Here is a 22,529-nt window from a genome sequence, read left to right on the forward strand (position 1 = left end):
CATGCACAGCTATTTAGTGTATCTGAAATAAGCATGTATTGCTTAGAAATGCCTTCTATCTCATTATTACCCAGTCGGCTTAGTGTGCTGCAGTAGGGATGGTTTTGTCACAATGTCCATTTGCACTCAAGAATATTTCAGTTAAACGAGGGCCAGAGTTACGGTGAAAACCGAAACCCGCAACCGAAACCCACAACCATCCACAGGTTACTGACAGACCTTCCCACATACAACTGCAGAGGAACTCAACACAAGCTAGATTTGAACTCGCTGATTTGAACTCGCAGAGGTGAAGGCCCCTGGGTCATTGTACTGAGCTTAACACGCCAACCACTCGGCCACTCTGCTTCCTGTATGATCTCAATAGAACTCAAACTAGTTTAGGTGATGTCATATTTGGTAGGCAGGTTCAAGTGTGAAAGATGTGAATACAAAATACGACACAGCTTCTGACTTGACTCATCATACTAGATGGTTTTAAGTAAGTCATCTCGAATATGTCCGTGTGAAATATTTGTTTATTTAGTTGATTGGAGTTTTGTGCCCAAGAATATCTCGCTTATATGATGGCAGATTTTGCGGAGGAAACACGACAGCACCAGAGGCAGACACCATCACAATAAGTGTTAACAAAACGAGTGCTGCAAAAAAGTGCAGCCCCACCATATTGACATACCATCTACACACTACCGGCCTTTCAACTACAACCCAGACTTCCAAGGCAACAATGTGGATGATGGTATCAACAAAATGGTGTGCAAACTTAAGACCCAGAAGGTCAGAGTAATATATTTTTGGTTTCTTCAGGAACACTCTGATCTTGTGTCACAGAAACCCAACTCACAGGTTAAGCAGAGCTCTCACAGGCTGAGCAGAGCTCTCACTGGCTATTCAATTGCTGTGTGCATTTAACTGGAGTCATGATGACAGCCATGATACTGTTTCAGTTCTATCTACGTTATAAGAATCCAAACAGATAGCCCCATAGCCTTCATCAATTATCTAGCAAAGGTAGAGATGTTTGTCTCTAAATTCCCTGAGGTCGGTGATTCAATTCAATCACTCTGGTTCCCCATTAAACATCTAATATAAACAAGTCCAAAATTCTGGAGTATGGCATCACACCACACTCAAATAAATAAACAAATGCTAAAATCTAACATTACATTTCTTTCAGAAAAAAAAAGAAGCATTAACATATATGCTTTCAGTCACCATTGTAGAAATATTCTGACAATTTTTATTTCAAATGTCACATCTTACAATACATCCAAAATTTTTCACATTATATAAATCATTATGACTAGTAATGAATATCGACAGACTGCCACAACCTCACTGGATAAAACAAGTATTACCAAAGCATTTTTCACAGTAATAATGAAAGTATAAATTTCCAAACTAGATAAACAATGTACTGAGCATTCTAATTTGTGGAGGATCGTGATAACTAGCAGTAGAGCAGGCCACAATATAATACTATACTGACTTACCCATTACTACCGAGTTCCCACCCTCCACAGAAAACGTTTTTAATAAACCTAAATATCTTGCGTTTCCAGCATTTTTAAGTACAAATCTTCAAGAGGAGATTATGGTTGACTATTTTGATAGTTTAATATTTATAGGAATTTGTCCTGAAAAAAAACACTTTTTAAAACCTTTGAAAAGAATTCAAGTGCTTCCATGGACCAGTGAGAACCATGTAAACTGGTTAGACCTACTTCATCTCAGATTGGCACCTCCTTGTGATACTGAAAACAGACATTAATGAGTAAAATATGTTCTAAATAAATGCAGGTACACAGCATGGAATGTGGATGGTGGGTGCAGCCTCACTCACGTTATCAGCTACAACATGGTGCAGCCTCACTCACGTTATCAGCTACAACATGGTGCTGCCTCACTCACGTTAGTTATCAGCTACAACATGGTGCAGTCTCACTTGCGTTATCAGCTACATGTGCAACTTCACTCACGTTATCAGCTACAACATTGTGCAGTCTCACTCATTATCGGCTACAACATTGTGCAGCTTCACTCACCTTATCAGCTACAACATGGTGCAGCCTCACTCACCTTATCAGCTACAACATGGTGCAACTTCACGTTATCAGCTACAACATGGTGCAGCCTCACTCACATTAGTTATAAGCTACAACATGGTGCAGCTATACTTACTATATCAGCTACAACATGGTGCAGCTTCACTCACGTTATCAGCTACAACATGGTGCAACTTCACTCACGTTATCAGCTGCAACATGGTGCAGCCTCACCTACGTTATCAGCTACAACATGGTGCAGCCTCACCTACGTTATCAGCTACAACATGGTGCAGCCTCACTCACGTTATCAGCTACAACATGGTGCAGCCTCACTCGCATTATCAGCTACAACATGGTGCAACTTCACTCACGTTATCAGCTACAACATGGTGCAGCCTCACCTACGTTATCAGCTACAACATGGTGCAGCCTCACTCACGTTATCAGCTACAACATGGTGCAGCCTCACCTACGTTATCAGCTACAACATGGTGCAGCCTCACTCACGTTATCAGCTACAACATGGTGCAGCCTCACTCATGTTATCAGCTACAACATGGTGCAATCTGTTATAAACCATAATTTTCTTATGCAAGAATTGTTAGGAATAAATGCTTGTCAAGAAAAAGCAATGCATACAAAGTTGTCTTGCCTGACACAAGGAGCTGGAATAGTAAGAGGTCATCATTTCAAAACACTGTTATCAAAGTACCCCGTCCTTTACTATTTTCATACTATGCTGATGAAAGCTGGTTGCTTTCTGCACATAGGGTTTATATATGGTTTATATGTGGAGTATTAAACACCTACAAATGGTTATAACAGCGGTGAATTTCACAGCACATGAGAGTCTACACACGTTATCACTAAGCCGCTTAAATATCACAAACTATCATTTAAATCATTATCATATCGTCCTTACACACATGAAATAAACTTGTTACAACAACTCTGCAGTTCTTTAAACATCTGACCTGAAGATGCTAAAAAAATTCCATACAAATTTCAAGGAATTAAACCTGCCAAAATAAAACATGCACATATACAGTAAGCTACTTATGCAACAGTTCAGATAAATCAATTTCAACCTTTACAGAAGAGGTAAATTTCAATGAATTCTGACTCATATTTTAAGACTTAGGATAATAACAATTACACGTTCACTGAACTGTTTACACCTTCATGTACCCTGTACAGCACATTATTTAATCTCTATAAAGAAAATATACAAGCAGACTTTGTATGATTCAACTTGAAAGTGCACGATCTTGTCTGATACAGCTTCACAAAATGTGCCACCTTGTCTGACACAGCTTAACAAACATCATCTCTTCAGGGGAGACTACTCTGCTTGGAAATGCGTGCACAAGACGGTCATATACATGGGGATTTCCCTCTGTTTTACATGTCCATACAGAGCTTACAGGCTAGGGCCTCCATGTGCTTGTGTTCTCCCCTGAACAGATGAATGGATTTATGTACATGTACAGCCTCAACATGGTGGAAATATGAATTATGGCAAAGGGTGCTGGTCCCTGACTGCACGAGGTATCCCTCTAAGGCAGATAGAATCAGCTGGCTGTTTCCCTGTTGGTCCCAGTCTCAGTATGGGATGTTCTGTATGAAGTTTGTAAAGAGTTTGAGGGCTGGTGCAGGTCTGTCTGTGGGCACCATGTGACCAGATCCCTGCCAAACACAACAATGTCACACTTTAATAGAATGGCCCACTTAAACTTTCACACTTGAAATAAATATTTACTGACTTTAAGGCCATTCTCGAAATTTTTCACTTTATACGACAGTGGTCAGCCTCATGACTCATGAGTGGAGGAAACCAGAGGGCACGGCATACACCACTGACCTGTGGCTAGCTGACAGTGGTTAGTCTCATGAGTGGAGGAAACCAGAGGGCATGGCATACACCACTGACCTGTGGCTAGCTGACAGTGGTCAGTCTTATGAGTGGAGGAAACCAGAGGGCACGTCATACACCACTGACCTGTGGCTAGCTGATAGTGGTCAGTCTTATAAGTGGAGGAAACCAGAGGGCCCGGTGTACACCACTGACCTGTGGCTCACTGACAGTGGTCAGTCTCATGAGTGGAGGAAACCAGAGGGCACGTCATACACCACTAACCTGTGGCTAGCTGACAGTGGTCAGTTTTATGAGTGGAGGAAACCAGAGGGCCCGGCATACACCACTGACCTGTGGCTAGTTGACAGTGGTCAGTCTCATGAGTGAAAGAAACCACGGGGCCCGGCGTACACCACTGACCTGTGGCTAGCTGACAGTGGTTAGTCTCATTAGTGCAGGAAACCAGAGGGCCTGGTGTACACCACTGACCTGTGGCTCACTGACAGTGGTCAGTCTCATGAGTGGAGGAAACCAGAGGGCCCGGCGTACACCACTGACCTGTGGCTAGCTGACAGCGGTGGGTCTCATGAGTGGTGGAAATCAGAGGGCCCGATGTACACCACTGACCTGTGGCTAGCTGACAGTGGTTAGTCTCATGGGTGGAGGAAACCAGAGGGCCCGGTGTACACCACTGACCTGTGGCTAGCTCACAGTGGTCAGTCTCATGAGTGGAGGAAACCAGAGGTCCCGGTGTACACCACTGACCTGTGGCTAGCTCACAGTGGTCAGTCTCATGAGTGGAGGAAACCAGAGGTCCCGGTGTACACCACTGACCTGTGGCTAGCTCACAGTGGTCAGTCTCATGAGTGGAGGAAACCAGAGGGCCCGGTGTACACCACTGACCTGTGGCTAGCTCACAGTGGTCAGTCTCATGAGTGGAGGAAACCAGAGGGCCCGGTGTACACCACTGACCTGTGGCTAGCTCACAGTGGTCAGTCTCAAGAGTGGAGGAAACCAGAGGTCCCGGTGTACACCACTGACCTGTGGCTAGCTACTGATTAATTTCCCACAGGTGACGTTATAATATAATATGTAATATAATATATAATGGTGGAAGACAAAGTGGTGACGAGAGCACCGGTCATCAACTGTTGAAATAATTGTCACCAATCAAAGTGGGAGAATATATAAACTCCCCGCACCTCATGTTTGCTGCTGACAGATAGGTAGTCATTCTCAAATATTACATAAAAATCTAAATTAACAAAGTGATTAAGCCTATCACTCACGACACTGGTATATCCCTCATGACAATGGTATATCCCTCATGACAGTGGTATATCCCTCATGACAGTGGTATATCCCTCATGACAGTGGTATATCACCCATGACAGTGGTATATCCCTCATGACAGTGGTATATCCCTCATGACAGTGATATATCACCCATGACAGTGGTATATCCCTCACGACAGTGGTATATCCCTCATGACAGTGGTGTATCCCTCATGACAGTGGTACGTCACCCATGAAAGCGGTATAAATCTTCATATGATTATAAGGTTTCCTTTCCTGAACTTAATAAAAAATCTTGTGATGAAATATTGAGAGTCTCCATGCTACATGGACAATTTTCTTTTTTTTCTTTTAATCAGAAAGCCTTAGTTGGGTGTCCTTAAGGAAATCTTGAACCTCAATGGTTCTAGTGTTTAGTTCTTGAACATGTTTAATGTATGACTCACCCTGACAGTGACGAATGTGAGTCGCTCATACTGCTTGACGAATCCGGCCACCTGCTTGGTTCCATCAGCAGCTATGTAATACCAAGCCTTACGCTCCTTAGGTTTCTGTAATACAGTCACAGATAAGCAATGAATACAGAACCTGCTTGGTTCCATCAACAGCCATGTAATACCAGCCCGAGGCCTCTGTGGCTCAGTTGGTTAGCGTGTTAGCGCAGTGTGATGACCCAGCAGTCGCTCACCAATGCGGTCGCTGTGTTTTCAAGTCCAGCCCATGCTGGCTTCCTCTCCGGCCGTACCTGGGAAGGTCTTTCAGCAACCTGCGGATGGTCTTGGGTTTCCCCCGGGCTTTGCCTGGTTTCCGCCCAAAACAATACTGGCCTTCGTCGTATAAGTGAAATATTCTTGAGTACAGCGTAAAACACCAATCAAATAAATAAATACCAGGCCTTACGCTCCTTAGCCTTCTGTAATACAGTCACAGATAAGCAATGACTACAGAGTGTTTAAGTTATTCCTACTTAAGCATTTACATGAATATTTGTCATGGTTGGAATAAAACCTTGAGGGAAATTGACAAGAGCACAGATTTCACCAGTTACATGTGGCCATTTGCCAACTATCATACGGTCATTGATGCTCAAGCAGCAAGACACCAGACATGACACCTCAACTTGTCATAAAATACTGATGCTGGGCCAACCAGGCAATGGTTTAATGAAGCGCACGTTGATAAACCCTGAACTATCATGTCAACATATGTTGTAGAAATATAAACGTCACTTAATTAAGGGTTACTTAACCCTAACTACAGTAAATCACGTAGAGTTTAGCCAAAAATTTCTGGCTGTTTAGCTGATTTGAGTTGCTGCCAGAGATGACAGGGGAGAGTGATCCGCCCCCAGCTGTGCACTTCATATGCCACATGGAGCAACTCCCCAGGCATAGAATGAGAAACGAGTGTTTATACACCCACTAGTCCATCTAGACCATCAGTGAAACGTTGTTGGTTGACTTGTTCTCAAGGTTGGGTCGGTCAGTTGTCAAAAAATTTTGACAACATAATTTGTGTAAATGATCTAAAATTTCCCCCCTCTGCTACTTTCTCACAGTATGAGTGGGGGGGGGGGGGGGGGGGCATGACGTATGAGATATTATCCCCCTCACCTCACATTAGACTTCATGAAGGCTTAGGTTGCTAATCCTCACCACACGTATGCGGGTCAACAACAGTACTTGACAGTGAGGCTTTAAGATTTCCCAACCAGTCACACCTTGTTTTTTCTCATGAATTTTACTCATGAAAGTGAATAAAGTATCAAGTGACAATCACATAAAAGTACATTCCAAAAATCTCCACACTAAACAGCCATTCTGGCAGAAAATATGTAGAGATGGTACTCGCAACATTTCAACTGCTCAGTGAAGTGTTTTGACTCGACTCATTCAGCACACCATACCTGAGACGTGCATTCTGACGCTAGCTTTGTAGCGATTCCACCAGAGCTAACAGCTGCATGTTCACTGAAGCGTGAGCGTGTTTATTGCCACAGGTATGTACAATCCTGTGAACACACTGCTCAGATCCCCACTGCCCCCCAGCTGTGTCCAATTACCAGAAATCACCACTAGACACAAGGAATCATGGGATACACTTTTTAAAATCATCGGCTAAACTCTACGTGATTTACAGTACCCTTCAGGAAACCAGTCCCAGTCCTGTTTCCTAGCTCTAACCTCACTGTGCTGTGTGCCAAGCAAGGTAGCGTCTATCATTTCTCTTTTCACGAGACTAATAACTCTAAACTCTGTTTTTACACTGCACACCCACTGACAACATGGACAGATGGGATGGGGTGGGGGAAAGATGAAGGGGCACACAGACACCTGTGTGGGTGGGCAGAGAACGGGGTAATTACCGGCTGATTGAGAGAATCCACGAACCACTCATCTCCCAGGAAGTTACACGCCATGTCAACATCTCCATTGTACACCAAAACTCGTTTCTGCAAACAGAAGTCATGTTGGATGTGTTCATCTGGTAATTTCCCTCAAACATGTGTAGGTACTGACATTATCTATTGTGTGAGATTAGCATATGTAGTGCACTTGAACTTTTACAACATCTTAAGTCCTGTCGGAGATTATAACCATGCTATCTGAGATTATAACCATGCTATCTGAGATTATAACCATGCTATCTGAGATTATAACCATGCTATCTGAGATTATAACCATACTATCTGAGATTATAACCATGCTATCTGAGATTATAACCATGCTATCTGAGATTATAACCATGCTATCTGAGATTATAACCATACTATCTGAGATTATAACCATGCTATCTGAGATTATAACCATACATATCCAGGAGTAGATAAAAAACAAAACATGCTGCTGTCACACTAATCAACAAATGCATACAAGTACATGTGATGGACAAATGGAGATCTGTGATGTGTTAAGATGTTAGTCTGGTATAAGCTGAAGCATACAGTAAACAAACACAGACAGGAACTCAATGCCACAGTGCTTGGTGCACGTTTGCATGTTACTGTCCTCTTTGAAAAAAGCCTTTGTGTAAGTATTTCTTGGGCTCTGATTTTGTTGTTTATAGACATTGTAGAAATAGTAATTAGAATCTGTCTGTAGACATAGTTATTTTTCTTGTTTTTTTTCATGTACAATGAAAATGAGCATATTTTGCTAATATGCCAAAAATGTCTTTTGTTAGAGAAATGCATTTAAAGTTGCTTGTAATTTTGAAATCCACATACAACAATATATTTAATGTATTTGACTTTACTTTAATACATGTAGTTGGGTGAACAAAGATCTTGGCCACTTTAATCAGACGTTTACAGAGAGATACAGAAGTGTACATTGATCTGTGGGTAGAGACCAGTAATGTTACATGTAACATACCCCTGCATCAAGCACTTTGTGGTAAAACTGCTTCGTGGTAGAGTAAAGGTTCTTGTAGTGTGAGCCAACTTCAGTGCTGCAAAAATGAAAGAAAGTACTTGAGCCCACTGAAATGCTATAAACATGATACAAATTAGTTATGCCCAATTCAGAGCGACAAATAGATACAAAGTATTTAGTTCTGCAAATTATGTCAAGTGTTTTGAGTCCACTTCAGTTTTATGGAAAGAAAACCACCATGGTGACTTGGGTAAACCACCGACTTAAGGTAAGTCACTCAATAACTTTACCAGGTGTGACTTACTAACTTTAGGTGAGTAACTCAATAACTTTACCAGGTGTGACTTACTAACTTTAGATGAGTAACTTTAGGTGAGTAACTCAATAACTTCACCAGGTGTGACTTACAGATATGCGCAGCAGATTGGTAAAAGAAAAGAAGTCTAACAAATCTAAGATGACAAACACTATAAACAGACACAAGAGCATCACTGCGTCACCATAACCCACAAACAGTGACAGGGACAGAACACACAGGCCATGTCTGAGGCCGGGTTTTATACATCTACATCTGCAGGCAGACTCTACATACAACAAACTGTACTTGGAACGTACAAAGTACAAACATTTTCGCAGTTCTGGCACTGTGGTTTACCTGCATGGCGTCCAGGGGAGAGAACTGGGGGAGATATGGAGGGCCTGCCGTACGGCCTCCTGCTGCAGATACATCACAGTATTCGTGGCATTTATACACGGGGGTGTCAGCATCACCTTGCTGGCCTGGTATTTCTCCAACATCTGAAACAGCACAGTCATTCAAAATTACATTTACAGGTGTGTGGTTGATGTAATTAAGCAGTGTTATAAGTGCTTCTCTAAATCCTCCAGCTTTTTTTCATACTCTGATCGTAAAATAATATAGTGGCAGTCAGGTTATGGTCAGAATTTTTAAAGCAACACCAACTGAATCTTTATTTATTTTTTGTTCACCTTCTAATTTCACTGTTAAGGTAAGAAGGCATGGTCAAGATGAAGTAGTTCACTTTGACTTTCTATCAACAGATAAATTAACCTTGATTCATGGATACAATATTTAATTGAGCATTAAGTCTGCCACTATATGTACATACAGAAAGAATGATTCAAGACACGGTTATCCCAGAAGAATATGTCAAAAATTCTATAAAGTTTTGAAAGCCTAGAAGATGAAGTTCAGCGCTGGGGATATGGCACTGACGGACAATTCACTCCGCCATCTTGTAGAAGCCCTTATGAACTTGGTCAATCACTACCGCTGAAAACGTCACAGAATAACTGGCTGTAACGTAAAAAAACTATTAGCTCTCGATTGTTACTGTGGTTTCTTGTAATGGATAGAATGATATCAATGCAACAAACTGGATTTGCAGTTAGCCTAAGTGTTAACCTGATGCATTTTGGAACACACATTTATGATCAGGGAACTGAGAACGGCTGCCAGTGTCACAATGCGTAGGATACTGCAGTAACTGGTCAAGGTGAGCTGGCAAGAAAACCGCCTCAGAAGAGTCTTTGCTTGAAGAAAATAGTGTGACTTTGCATTATTTTTCCTTACCAAGGTCAGATTTATTTAGAAAATATCTTCCCAAAATCTGAATGAAAGGGTCTGTTATCAATCAGAAAGTCCTGCTACATTTGGTAAATTCCCTGAAGTCGGTGCAGCCAGCTAGGCCTAATGCTTACACCCATACAGGACAAGGACAAGCAGGACCGCTAAAACACGACGTTTGTGTCCACGAACACGGCCCTAACCAAGTACCAAACTGAAAGAAACATCAGCCCTTTGAACACAGAACAAAGCTAGGACTTTGGTTGGGTATCAGGCGTTTGTTTGTGTTTTCTTATCATGACATCATTAAATTTGATGTCGTCACTCTAGATAGCTATAACATGGCAAGTGGTGTCACACATGAGTGGCCAGGTACTGACGATTGTTTGCTATTTATTTTGTTGATAAGCAATGTAGAATTTTTTACATATTTTTAGAACATTTTTGGCATACTACTTTTTAATTAATTCAGGTTAGTGGTTTACTTTATGCTCACTTCATTACTATCCACAATACTATATAATAAGGACATACCTGTACATGTATTTAGTGAAAAATAAACTTTCACTGCCAAAATATCCCAGACAAACTTTACATCAGACAGATATAACCTAGGTGTAGACCATGCATACTTGTAGGTTAGGAGGGTTGCAGTACCTTCTTCTGGGCTATGACTCTAGGGTTTGCGCTCATTGGCCAGCCGAACTCGGAGAACTCGAATGTTTGCAGCTGCTCATTATAGCGCAGGCCTTGTCCGTTCACACACTCGCCGTACAGGTTGTAGATATTCAGTCCTGAGCCGCTGATAGCGCTCTGAGCCCGCAAAATCTGAACAGAAAAGTATGAGAAGTATTGCCAGTGTAAATTATACCCGCAGTCAGCCATAGATACAAACACTTACTGGAATATACACGAAAATGTCAGCCACAGACACAAACACATGCACTGAGATGTACACGAAAACGTCAGCCACAGTCACAAACACATGCACTGAGATGTACACGAAAACATCAGCCACAGACACAAACACATGCACTGAGATGTACACGAAAACGTCAGCCACAGACACAAACACATGTACTGAGATATACAGGAAAATGCATATAGAATGCTACTGTCTTTTTGGAATACATATCCTCTTCAACACAAACTATTATTCTGTGAAGTAACTCCTGCTTAAATTAAGAAGGAAGGAGACATCATAACAGCTTGTCCACAATTTTGCTATCAAAATGTACTCTACAGATTTGCTGTCTATTACTCAATGTTTGTCTACTGTTTAAAGATCTGTCAAAAACCTACTGCGTGTCTGCAGCTGTCCTGTCCAACTGCTCCCACAAAGTTACACCTGGTAGCATTTCCTCCACAGCAGTTTCCCAGCATATTATTCCAGACCCTATCACAAACAAACAGGAGCATAAGCAATACAACAATATCAACTAAATCTGACTGGATATTAAACTTACCAAACAAATACGCATCAAAAAAACTTGATAGAGGAACTGTGCCCAGGTAAAGTGTGTATGCTCTATTTACACATCTTTAGCAAAGAGATTCTCAAATCAATCAACTCTTCACTGAGTTTACTTCCTATCAGAAGCTGTAGTGTCAAAGATAACAACATTATATTTGCAAGAACAACTTGCGAGTAACAGAATAAATATCAGAGACTATGAAGCCCATGGTACAACTTACACATCCCCCATAAGTCCATGGTACAACTTACACATCCCCTATAAGTCCATGGCACAACTTACACATCCCCTATAAGTCCATGGTACAACTTACACATCCCCTATAAGTCCATAGTACAACTTACACATCCCCTATAAGCCCATGGTACAACTTACACATCCCTTATAAGTCCATGGTACAACTTACACATCCCCCATAAATTCATGGTACAACTTACACATCCCCTATAAGTCCATGGTACAACTTACACATCCCCCATAAATTCATGGTACAACTTACACATCCCCTATAAGTCCATGGTAGTATCCAAAGTACAGGAGAGAGTTCTCATTCATGACTGAATCCGACAGTCCATTTCCCACACCAAATCCCTGAAACGTGGAAATTACTGTGAATGACTCCAGAACGTACATGTGTGGGTGGAAAAACATGGCAATCATTTTCACAGTTACAGGATAACTGTGAGCTAAATGTCAGAATTACTCCTTTGTCTTGTTAATAAATAAAACATTGCCAGACAAAATTGAACCCGTGACAAAGTTTCTGTGTCACAGCTCCTGTATTGCGCTAACGTTTGGGGCCTAAAGATGCACCTTCAGAAGCATGTAAAACTTTAAAATTACACTTTTGATGCAAACACTAAAGTTTCTCTGGCAAGAAATTAATCAAAGTTCACAAAAAGCTCTCAAGTGTCACAAGAACTAAGAGGGTGGATGAATCAATCAGAATCAAGCCAAATGTGTCAATTGAAGAATTCTAAACTTAAGGTGAAACACAGTGTTTTTACCCACAATGAGCCAATGTAAAGATGATTCATTTAATCCAGTATCAGACTGACATACATGTACATGTCAAGGAGCATGACTTTGTGTGCATGAATGAATGAATGAATGAAACATGTTATTCATAGAGGGTACATGTACAGCGTAAACTCAATATATGTCTAAGTATGTCATATATGTCTACCCGCCCAAAAATTTCTTTCAAAACCTCAGATCAGCTTACAATAAGCCTGCAAGGAAGTTAAATTGTCAGTTAAGACTGCAAAGCAATTACATGTACCAGAGGTCAGCAGAACTCAAATGTTCCCCTCAATTACATGTACCAGAGGTCAGCAGAACCCAAATGCTCCCCTCAATTACATGTACCAGAGTTCAGCAGAACTCAAATGTTCCCCTCAATTACATGTACCAGAGGTCAGCAGAACTCTAATGTTCCCCTCAATTACATGTACCAGAGGTCAGCAGAATTTAAATGTTCCCCTAATTACATGTACCAGAGGTCAGCAGAACTCAAATGTTCCCCTCAATTACATGTACCAGAGGTCAGCAGAACTCAAATGTTCCCCTCAATTACATGTACCAGAGGTCAGCAGAACTCAAATGTTCCCCTCAATTACATGTACCAGAGGTCAGCAGAATTTAAATGTTCCCCTCAATTACATGTACCAGAGGTCAGCAGAATTCAAATGTTCCCCTCAATTACATGTACCAGAGGTCAGCAGAACTCAAATGTTCCCCTCAATTACATGTACCAGAGGTCAGCAGAACTCAAATGTTCCCCTCAATTACATGTACCAGTGGTCAGCAGAACTTAAATGTTCCCCTCAATTACATGTACCAGAGGTCAGCAGAACTCAAATGTTCCCCTCAATTACATGTACCAGAGGTCAGCAGAACTCAAATGTTCACCTCAATTACATGTACCAGAGGTCACCAGAACTCAAATGTTCACCTCAAATAGAAAGGGCTTCCACTACGCATTACATAACCACAAATATCACACATCAGAAATTTGATGTTAGGCTAAGTCAAGAACATTCAGAGGTAAAATTTTCTGGTCCATTTTGGGTTTGCAGACTGGAGGTTTCTTGTAATATATTAGACTTACTTGGAAGTTGAAATCGGTATCGTTAACAACCAGAGAGGACAGAGTGGGCACATAAATGCCTCCGTAACTCTCCCCTGTGATGAAAAATTCATTAGATTTGTACTCAGGGTATTTCTGGAAGAAATCCTTCAAAGCCAAATAGTTGTCATGAGCCACCTGTAAGGACAAAGAAAAAAAATCTGAAGCCTTCCTCATTTATTTACTGAGCCACAAAATCAAATGTTTTAATGTCTGTACCAAATCACTACCCAATATCTAACCTTTTTATCACATTCTATCATAATACCTACCACTATTTACTTTGTGTGCTATCCATATCTTACCATATCATCATCTACACCTGACATTTACACTCCACCTTACCCACCATCATCTACACCTCACATTTAACATCCTATCTTACCCTATCATCATCTACACCTGACATTTACACTCTACCTTACCCACCATCATCTACACCTGACATTTACACCTCATTTTACCATAACATCAGCTACACCTAACATTTACATCTCATCTTACCATATCATCATCTACACCTGACACTTACACCCCATCTTACCACATCATCATCCCCACCTGACATTTAAATCCCATCTTACCCTATCATCATCTACATCTGACATTAAAATCCCTTCTTACCATATCATCATCTCCACCTGACATTTACATCCCTTCTTACCATATCATCATCTACACCTGACATTTACATCCCATCATACCATATCATCATCTCCACCTGACATTTACATCCTTTCTTACCATATCATCATCTACACCTGACATTTACATCCCTTCTTACCATATCATCATCTACACCTGACATTTACATCCCATCTTACCATATCATCATCTACACCAGACATTTACACCCCCATCTTACCATATCATCATCTACACCTGACATTTTTATCCCATCTTACCATATCATCTTCCAGGCCTGACATTTACATCCGATCTTACCATATCATCATCTACACCTGACATTTTTATCCCACTTTACCATATCATCATATACATCTGACATTTACCCCCATCTTACCATATCATCATCAAAGGCGTAATCCTTGTCATCCGCATAGGAGTAGCCTACACCTGCTGGAGCCTCCAGGTACAACACGTTGGCAATCTGTAACATTGTTTGCAAAAATTCACTTCACATATTCTTAATGAATGATTACAGCTGAATGTACTTTGACATTATTGCAGCCATGTTGTCTAGACCATGACCAGAACTTCACACATGTTTGTATGGTGCACCAAGGTTAGACATGGACACCAGTCACAACCAGGCCTTAACCCAGACCATGACCAGAACTTCACACATGTTTGTATGGTGCACCAAGGTTAGACATGGACACCAGTCACAACCAGGCCTTAACCCAGACCATGACCAGAACTTCACACATGTTTGTATGGTGCACCAAGGTTAGACATGGACACCAGTCACAACCAGGCCTTAACCCAGACCATGACCAGAACTTCACACATGTTTGTATGGTGTACCAAGGTTTGACATGGACACCAGTCACAACCAGGCCTTAACCCAGACCATGACCAGAACTTCACACATGTTTGTATGGTGTACCAAGGTTTGACATGGACACCAGTCACAACCAGGCCTTAACCCAGACCATGACCAGAACTTCACACATGTTTGTATGGTGCACCAAGGTTAGACATGGACACCAGTCACAACCAGGCCTTAACCCAGGCCATGACCAGAACTTCACACATGTTTGTATGGTGTACCAAGGTTTGACATGGACACCAGTCACAACCAGGCTTAACCCAGACCATGACCAGAACTTCACACATGTTTGTATGGTGCACCAAGGTTAGACATGGACACCAGTCACAACCAGGCCTTAACCCAGACCATGACCAGAACTTCACACATGTTTGTATGGTGTACCAAGGTTAGACATGGACACCACTCACAACCAGGCCTTAACCCAGACCATGACCAGAACTTCACACATGTTTGTATGGTGCACCAAGGTTAGACATGGACACCAGTCACAACCAGGCCTTAACCCAGGCCATGACCAGAACTTCACACATGTTTGTATGGTGTACCAAGGTTAGACATGGACACCAGTCACAGCCAGGCCTTAACCCAGACCATGACCAGAACTTCACACATGTTTGTATGGTGCACCAAGGTTTGACATGGACACCAGTCACAACCAGGCCTTTAACCCAGACCATGGCCAGAACTTCACACATGTTTGTATGGTATACCAAGGTTTGACATGGACACCAGTCACAACCAGGCCTTAACCCAGACCATGGCCAGAACTTCACACATGTTTGTATGGTGCACCAAGGTTAGACATGGACACCAGTCACAACCAGGCCTTAACCCAGACCATGGCCAGAACATCACACATGTTTGTATGGTGCACCAAGGTTTGACATGGACACCAGTCACAACCAGGCCTTAACCCAGACCATGACTAGAACTTCACACATGTTTGTATGGTGTACCAAGGTTTGACATGGACACCAGTCACAACCAGGCCTTAACCCAGACCATGACCAGAACTTCACACATGTTTGCATGGTGCACCAAGGTTTGACATGGACACCAGTCACAACCAGGCCTTAACCCAGACCATGACCAGAACATCACACATGTTTGTATGGTGTACCAAGGTTTGACATGGACACCAGTCACAACCAGGCCTTAACCCAGACCATGACCAGAACTTCACACATGTTTGTATGGTGCACCAAGGTTTGACATGGACACCAGTCACAACCAGGCCTTAACCCAGACCATGACCAGAACTTCACACATGTTTGTATGGTGCACCAAGGTTAGACATGGACACCACTCACAACCAGGCCTTAACCCAGACCATGACCAGGACTTTACACATGTTTGTATGGTGCACCAAGGTTAGACATGGACACCAGTCACAACCAGGCCTTAACCCAGGCCATGACCAGAACTTCACACATGTTTGTATGGTGTACCAAGGTTTGACATGGACACCACTCACAACCACCCATTGCATGGCTGCCACACATTTTTTTTTATCCCAATGGGTGCAGTTTAGAAGGGTAAAAGGTTTCATTTGGGTTATTTCTGGTCTCCTTTTGGTCAAAAGAAGATTACTCATAATAAAACTGAGCAAATGTAGCATTGGTTTGTGACATGTAGTGACCTTGACCTGCAGAGTTAATTTGTAGTATGTAGTGACCTTGACCTCAGATCTATTTTACTGTCAGAACATAAACTGGCACCTTATCCACAGCCACACATACAAGACACATATAGAGTTGGATCCAGAAACTGTTGGTACCTTTCATTTCATTTCCCAGCACATTTAATTGAATGATAAAAATTAGATATTATTCAGAGCAAAAAAGCCAAATGGAAATTGAAAATGTGTAAACATCACATTTCAACTGATTCCATATTAAACAGTTTATCAGTTTAAAAGTACAAAACCATCAAAACTTAACTGTATATCTCAAAACACAGCTTTATATGACCTCATTTTTTTAGGGGGGGGGGGGCATTTGATGTTTGGAAAAGTCCTGAAGAAGTCAGTAGCCTAACACTGACTTATTTGGCACATTTATTTGTTTCCCACAAATCTTAAAAGAAAATAAAAACATTTAACACTTACATGCATACATCAAAAGACTGTGGTTATACATGTATTTTATCTGTTAAAATGTTTAAGTGCAATTGTGTCTGAAGAGATTTCTTCTGTCAGTCTGTGCTCATCAACAGATTCTCTGCATGACTCAGTATAAAACACATGTATATACACAATACACACAATTTAAATGTAATAATACAAAAAATAGACACACAGAAAACATAGATTGTGCGATTTCATACACTGAAAACAAATGACTAAACTCACAGAATTCCAGGTGAAAGGATTGTAATCAACTGTCTTCCCATCTGCCAAAACCTGCAAAATTACATGTAAATTCATTCCCTCATGCATTGTTTTTTAAAAAAAAAGCAAAGTCCTTATCTTTATTCAAAAATAAACAAAAAAAAGCAGATTTAATCTTAAAATCAGGAAAAAAAATAATGAAGTTGTTGTTTTAATAAAGAACATAAAAAAAAAATAATTAACACATTTACATTTGAAAATGATAAAAAGAAAGCAGTTAAATTTTTCTGATTTATATTTACTTTACGCAAGAATTTATCATGTAGATGACAGTTTATAATCAGACTGCCAGAAGTAAACCACTTGTCAAAAACCTTTGCAGTTCAACTTTAATAATGGAAAGTGCCATTTTGTCTTTAAGCAACATACTATTTGTCCATTCTTATGACTTGTCAGCATTATCTCTAATTTGCACAGAATTGAAAAAAGTTGGCAATTTGTAAATGTAACATTTTGGACTGCCTGAAGCAGATGACTGGTGTTATACAATGATCACAAACTAAATACCTTGAACGGTCCATTTTCTGTGAGAAGCCCAAGCACAGAGCTACATCCTGGTCCTCCGTTCAGCCAGAGGACTACAGGATCATTAGAAGGGTTCTGTGAGGACTCCACAAACCTGAAAACACAAACCAGTCATTAGACAGGTGTTGTGAGGAGTCCACAAACCTGAAAACACAAACCAGTCAACTGTCATGGACAGAGCATAACAAGATCATTAGACAGGTGTTGTGAGGACTCCACAAACCTGAAAACACAAACCAGTCAACTGTCATGGACAGAGCATAACAAGATCATCAGACAGGTGTTGTGAGGACTCCACAAACCTGAAAACACAAATCAGTCAACTGTCATGGACAGAGCATAACAAGATCATCAGACAGGTGTTGTGAGGACTCCACAAACCTGAAAACACAAACCAGTCAACTGTCATGGACAGAGCATAACAAGATCATTAGACAGGTGTTGTGAGGACTCCACAAACCTGAAAACACACGTCAACTGTCATGGACAGAGCATAACAAGATCTTCAGACAGGTGTTGTGAGGACTCCACAAACCTGAAAACACAAATCAGTCAACTGTCATGGACAGAGCATAACAAGATCATTAGACAGGTGTTGTGAAGAACTCCGCAAACCTGAAAACACAAACCAGTCAACTGTCATGGACAGAGCATAACAAGATCATCAGACAGGTGTTGTGAGGACTCCACAAACCTAAAAACACAAACCAGTTAACTGTCATGGACAGAGCATAACAAGATCATCAGACAGGTGTTGTGAGGACTCCACAAACCTGAAAACACAAACCAGTCAACTGTCATGGACAGAGCATAACAAGATCTTCAGACAGGTGTTGTGAGGACTTCACAAACCTGAAAACACAAACCAGTCAACTGTCATGGACAGAGCATAACAATATCATCAGACTGGTGTTGTGAGGACTCCACAAACCTGAAAACACAAACCAGTTAACTGTCATGGACAGAGCATAACAAGATCTTCAGACAGGTGTTGTGAGGACTTCACAAACTTGAAAACACAAACCAGTCAACTGTCATGGACAGAGCATAACAAGATCATCAGACAGGTGTTGAGGACTCCACAAACCTGAAAACACACACCAATCACTGCCATGAACAGAGCACAACAGCATCAACACAAACCAGTCAATTGTCATGGATAGAGCACAGCATGATCCTGAGACTGGAGAGGGGTTTTGTGAGGACTTCAGAAACCTGAAAGCACAAACCAGTCACTGTCATGACCAGAGCACAACTCGATCCTTACACAGGTTTTGTAAGGACTCCACAAGAAACCCCAAACCCACATATTAACTTCACAATCTGATTACAAAAACTTCAGAAACCTGAAAACACAAACCAGTCACTGTCATGACCAGAGCACAACTCGATCCTTACACAGGTTTTGTAAGGACTCCACAAGAAACCCCAAACCCACATATTAACTTCACAATCTGATTACAAAAACTTCAGAAACCTGAAAACACAAACCAGTCACTGTCATGACCAGAGCATATCCTGATCTGTACACAGGTTTTGTAAGGACTCCACAAACCTGAAAACAGATCATGACCTGGGGCAGTAGAGGAAAAACAGAAACTGTTTCACAGAAATACAAAATTCTACACACATTTACACAGTTTATAAACTGAAGCCTTTGATCTGTTGTACCTTTCACCAAACAGAATTTACAGTATTAGCATTCAGCTGTGTTGCTGTTACACAATTTGGTGACTCACCAGTAATGCAGATGGCGGGTGCCGCTGGCCTGAAGGTAACCAGAAAAATGGCGGAAACTGGGCTGCTTCATCAAGCCAGGTAGTGCCTTCACTTCATCAGCGGGTACGTCAGCAAGGCTCACACCTAGGCATAACCACACGCACAGAAACACTGACCCCAACATTGTCTGTCACCGGATCTACAACACCACAGCAAAGCCAAGGTCATTTTCATAGAGTATGCAAGTATATGTTTTATTCAGGGATGCAGTGTGGCTCTAGGCTACTACAAAACAGCTTATATCCCAGTCACTTTTTAGCAGTCTAGTTTATAAAGACACTTTTTACAGGCTACAAACCCACTATCACAATCCTTTTTAAAGAGACCATACCAAATATTTTTTGCAATGACACAAATTCACAACAAGGTATTCAGAGAACACTGGCAGCTTGCCTGGTTGAGTCAGGTGAACTTTGAGTACTACATCAGGACAATGAAATGCATCATGAGCTTACTCATGTAGCTGTATGCAGGAAAGGAGTACTACGCTATGAACGCGAATCGTAGTAACTTTGAAAAGACAAAAAATAATCAGACTCTTGCTATTATTAGGCATGTAGATGTTTCAATGATATAAAAGATATACATAAAGTTTCAGGGAAATTGGTGCAATACTTTACCAGGGTTTGCAAGGACAAAATCTCTGTGCATGAAAATTACAAAAACAGTTATCCGATTAAACCGCAGTATGCACAAGTCGAGATAATAAGAAAGATGTATGCTAAGTTTCAAGGAAATATGTACTTTGGGACAAGCTGTACGGAAAAAATCTGAATATATGGAAAAGAACCATTACACAAAGTTCCAAATGGGTGTAAATACGATAATAAGCCCCATCAGCGTTTCAGAAGTCTCAAAAGTTCCCACAGATATCGGCAACCCAGGTGGGGGCTCTCGCAAACTAACGAAGATAAAAGACGTTATTTTAAAGTAGCTAGATTGAATGTATACACACCTGCATCGACGATATCTGCGTGAACTCGCGAGACCTCTGAAACACTTATTGGGCTTATTACCCGATTTATATTACATTTAAGCATGCACACCTTCAGATGATAGACAACATGTAGGCCAATGCTAAGTTTCATAGAAATCAGAACACTTGTTTGGGATGAGCTGAATGGACAAAACCACCAACCACCCCTCCTCACCCCTCAACTTAATTTCGTTCAGGAAGGTATAAATATTTTGAAACAAAAAAAACAACACAATTTTTATTGCTGTAGAAAAAATCTGGGAACAATTAAGGTCCACAACCAACCGTGAACGGCAGCCTCAACTCTACAGGAACCTAAACTTTACAACGCCGTTGTATTTGATTTATTTATACACTATAGTGTACAGTATTTCAGGTGCCTGGATACATTGCGGAAATTATGAAGTTTATGTACAACAAAAAGCAAGGCCTCAGCCGCTCCGGGTACGTAATTCAAATAGCTACAACAACAACATGATCAGTCGAATCGAGCAATTCCACGATATTTCCCCCAAAACGATGATATTTTTTTAGAATTCTGCGACACAAATTGAAATCTATACGATACCTTGCTTTTCCTGCAGTTCCTGGCAGAGTATGATACTTTCGACTGATACACGCCGGGCTTATCAGGAAGAAATACGAAGTTTTGGACCAGGCGCTCTTCACGTGACGGGTCACATGCTTGTTGGTCATGTGACTACAAACTCCTGCCAGTGGCGCTTTCTGAGGATACAGCGTTGGACTCTGCGGCATATGACGTCTCCACGACATGAAAAGTGCACGAGACATTTTCTCGGGAAAATGGTCTATTTGTTGATGAGTTCTGTATCACCAAGGACAGTTCGGACAGTGTTAACGTCGTACTTAACAATTTTTCAGTCACATGACGACGAAGGAGTCCTTAAAGTGCATGTAATGTGCCTCCTTGTTCCAGGACGGATTTCCACCGTCCAGGTACTACGTCACCTAGACGACTTACCGAAGCTATACAACTTCCATTTTAACGTTTTAGACCTACTGAACCATTTCGGATAGTACATGCATATGTATATGGTAAGCCACATTAATACCACCTCCGACGGCATGTATAGAACCTATTCTTGCCTATAACCTTTATGTAAGCCTACCAAAGGAAAAAAAAAAAACAACATATAAAACAAGCTTTCGGTTTATTTGTACATACATATATGGAGATCGTTTCTCATATGTAATAATAATTTTTGTTTACAGATGGGTGCAAACTATTTCAGTTCACATATAAATGTATACGCCTACAAATAATATATATATATATATATATATATATATATATATATATATATATATATATATATATATATATATATATATATATACATATATATATATATACAACCGTTTATTTTCCATACGTGTGTACTAAAGTATCGGACACATGTACAAGTATGTACAAGTACCGTTTCTTATAATTAGAGAACAAATACGAAAACAAAAAAAAAACAAAAAAAAAGACACATTGAGAGAAAAGATGCAAAAAGACAATAAAATCGTAAAAACTAAGAAGCTAATTTCCACACAATAACTACGTGCGCGCGTACT

At 41.0% G+C, this 22,529-nt stretch overlaps 1 protein-coding gene across 1 annotated transcript; it reads right to left on the reverse strand.

Annotated features, from left to right (window-relative positions):
* Positions 1 to 1,209: 1,209 nt before the first annotated feature.
* LOC135465677 (lysosomal protective protein-like) lies at positions 1,210 to 21,618 on the reverse strand. Its single transcript, XM_064742983.1, has 14 exons — positions 21,517 to 21,618; positions 19,933 to 20,111; positions 18,176 to 18,287; positions 17,630 to 17,680; positions 14,788 to 14,874; positions 13,746 to 13,901; positions 12,135 to 12,226; positions 11,463 to 11,556; positions 10,818 to 10,988; positions 9,228 to 9,370; positions 8,573 to 8,648; positions 7,564 to 7,650; positions 5,645 to 5,749; positions 1,210 to 3,734 (listed from the first exon to the last, which is right to left on the reverse strand). The coding sequence occupies exons 2-14, from the start codon at positions 20,094 to 20,096 to the stop codon at positions 3,651 to 3,653; spliced, it is 1,422 nt and encodes a 473-aa protein (XP_064599053.1). The 5' UTR covers positions 20,097 to 20,111; positions 21,517 to 21,618; the 3' UTR covers positions 1,210 to 3,650.
* Positions 21,619 to 22,529: the final 911 nt, after the last annotated feature.

Source organism: Liolophura sinensis, chromosome 5 (genome assembly GCF_032854445.1).
Source record: "Liolophura sinensis isolate JHLJ2023 chromosome 5, CUHK_Ljap_v2, whole genome shotgun sequence".
In the NCBI taxonomy this organism is placed as follows: Eukaryota; Metazoa; Mollusca; class Polyplacophora; order Chitonida; family Chitonidae; genus Liolophura; species Liolophura sinensis.